This window comes from Corvus brachyrhynchos, unplaced genomic scaffold, assembly GCF_000691975.1.
Source record: "Corvus brachyrhynchos isolate BGI_N302 unplaced genomic scaffold, ASM69197v1 scaffold1958, whole genome shotgun sequence".
NCBI lineage: Eukaryota > Metazoa > Chordata > Aves > Passeriformes > Corvidae > Corvus > Corvus brachyrhynchos.
Window position 1 is genome coordinate 6,408 of NW_008239378.1, and position 2,395 is coordinate 8,802.

Below are 2,395 nucleotides of genomic sequence, written 5' to 3' on the forward strand. Positions count from 1 at the left end.
ACCAGAGTGGCTCGTCACCAATGGCACCTGGGAGCTGGTGCTCACCCTCGAACATGAAGGTGTCAGCCTCGGCCGCGATGTCCTCATCGGACAGGGTGTGGCCGGTCTCGTCCTGCAGGAGTGAGATGACCCGTGGGCCACCTGGCCCCCCCTGTCTTTGACCAACCCCCATCCATGGCCACCACTGTTCACCCATGGCCACCACCATCCCACTGGCCCCCACCTTTCTGGTCAGTGCTGCCCATGGCCACCACTGTTTTCCCCCCTTGGCCACCAGTATATGCCCAAACCCCCCCATGGCCACCAGCATCCCACTGGTCTATGGCAAACATTTCCATGGCCACTGCCACCCTCTTGACCACCTCCATGCCCCCATAGCCACCACCCCTGACCCCCCAGCCCCACCTTGGTGAGCAGCAGGAGGTCGATGAAGTCCATGCTGCGTCCCCGGTGGCCATCCAGCCAGGCCTGGTGGCCCAGGCGGGCGAGGGCACGGCGCCGGCGCTGCACCACGTCAGCAGTGAAGGCGTGAACAGTGGCGCAGGCACGGGCAAAGCGCTGACCATCAGAGGAGAGGCTGTAGAGCCACCACGGGTGGAGAAGTGGCTGGAGCTGGCGTCGGACCACCAATGAGCTCAGCTCCAGGATGGCCTGGATGTACTCACTGGGCCGCCTGCAGAAACCAGGGACAGTGGGGGGACACTGTGGCCACCAGGATGGCCAACAGGGAGGACGGCAGGGCCATTGTGGCCACCGGAATGGCCAGTGGGGACAATGGTGGGACCAGGATGGCCAACAGGGACAATGGAGGGGCCACCATGGCCTCCAGGAGGGCCAACGGGGACTATGGTGGGGCCACCGTGGTCACCAGGATGGTCAACAGGGACAATGGTGGGGTCACCACAGCCACCAGGATGATCAGGTGGGACAGGTGACACTCACTCCTGGCAGTGGCTCTCGTGGCTGAAGATGCACTTCTGGAGTGTGTCCAGGGTGAGGAGGCTCAGGGGCTGCAGCACCTCCAACCCCACTGGCCCCCCGCCAGCTGCCACTGTTGCCACCCTCCACTTGGCCTGTGGGGATGGACTGCATCAGGGAGGGAACAGGGAGGGGACAGGGACAGGGTCAGGGTCAGGGACAAGGGATGGGGACCGGGGGGGCCATTGGGGGTGGGACAGGGGGCAGAGTTGGAATGGGGGTGTGAGACAGGGATGGGGGGATGAGGGAGGGGTGGGGTTGGGGTTTGGGGGCAGGTTTGGGTTTGGGGTATGGGACAGTACAGGATTTGGGGAACAGGACAAGACTCAGGGTGCAGGACAGGACTCAGGCTGCAGCAGTGGGTACAGGACAGAGTTTTGGGTGCAGGACTCAGGGTTTGGGATGCATGTCAGAGTTCAGGGTGCAGGTCAGGACTTGGGGTTGAGGTCAGGATTTGGGGTGCAGCACTCATGATTTGGGGTGCAGGTCAGGATTTGGGGTGCGAATGAGGACTCGTGCGCATCTCGGATCTCTCACGAGCAGCACGCGAGTGCTCTGGTTGAAGATTCCCAGGTAATTCCGAAGCACATCCCCGTGGAAGGCAGGCGTCAGGAGTCGCCGGTGCCGCGCCCAGCGCTGCCCGCGGCTCAGCAGCAGCCCCTCCCCTAGGGGGGACACCGGGGTCCGCCAGGGGCACCCAGGGGGGTTGTCCCTGTCCCCCGCTGCCCCTGACCCCTGTGACACATCCAGATCCATCCTGCAGGCACCCAGGGGGTCTGTCCCGTCCCCCACTGCCCCTGTTACACACCCGGATCCATCTGGGGAGGCACTCAGGGGTGCTGTCCCCTGTGACACCTCCATTCGGGGGGCACCCAGGGGTGGTGTCCCCACCCCAACCCCCCCCCACTCACCCAGCCAGGGCTTGAGGAAGCTGTAGAAAAGTTCGTCCTTGGGAGCCACGAAGGCTGTGGGGGACAGAGATAGGGTGAGCAGGGGTTCACTGGGGTGGCATCAGGTCTCCTGGATGGGGACACTGGGGGTGGGGCCCCCCTGTCTGCACCCATAACCCTCAGGTGGGGACCCTGGGGTGGGCACCCTCTCCCAGCACCCATGGCCACTACAGGATGGGGGTTGGGGGGCAACCAGAGGCTGGACATGGTGACACCTTTGGGTGGTCTTGGAGAACCTCAAGGACAGATTGGTGGCCACTATGGGGTGGCATTTGGCCTGGCCATGGTGACACCTCTGAGGACCTGTGGGGTTGGGTTGGTGGCCACTGCCCGGGCACTGCCAGGTCTCTGTGCCAGCTGCGGTGACACCCGTGGGTGGCCCTGGGGACCCATTGGATGTCCCATGTCCTACCTGAGGCACTGAGGAGTGGCTGGAGGGTGCTGGGGTGGGAGAGGGGCAGGACGGG

At 64.4% G+C, this 2,395-nt stretch overlaps 1 protein-coding gene across 1 annotated transcript in view; it reads right to left on the reverse strand.

Moving 5' to 3' along the window:
- LOC103620402 (cytochrome P450 4F22) overlaps positions 1 to 2,395 on the reverse strand; it is a 4,519-nt gene that overhangs the window by 1,440 nt on the left and 684 nt on the right. The window contains exons 2-7 of the mRNA XM_017741178.1: positions 2,341 to 2,393; positions 1,890 to 1,943; positions 1,516 to 1,643; positions 943 to 1,073; positions 406 to 673; positions 3 to 112 (exon numbers count right to left, since the gene is read on the reverse strand). Coding sequence (XP_017596667.1) covers positions 3 to 112; positions 406 to 673; positions 943 to 1,073; positions 1,516 to 1,643; positions 1,890 to 1,943; positions 2,341 to 2,393 — 744 coding nt within the window. The remainder of the gene's footprint in view (positions 1 to 2; positions 113 to 405; positions 674 to 942; positions 1,074 to 1,515; positions 1,644 to 1,889; positions 1,944 to 2,340; positions 2,394 to 2,395) is intronic.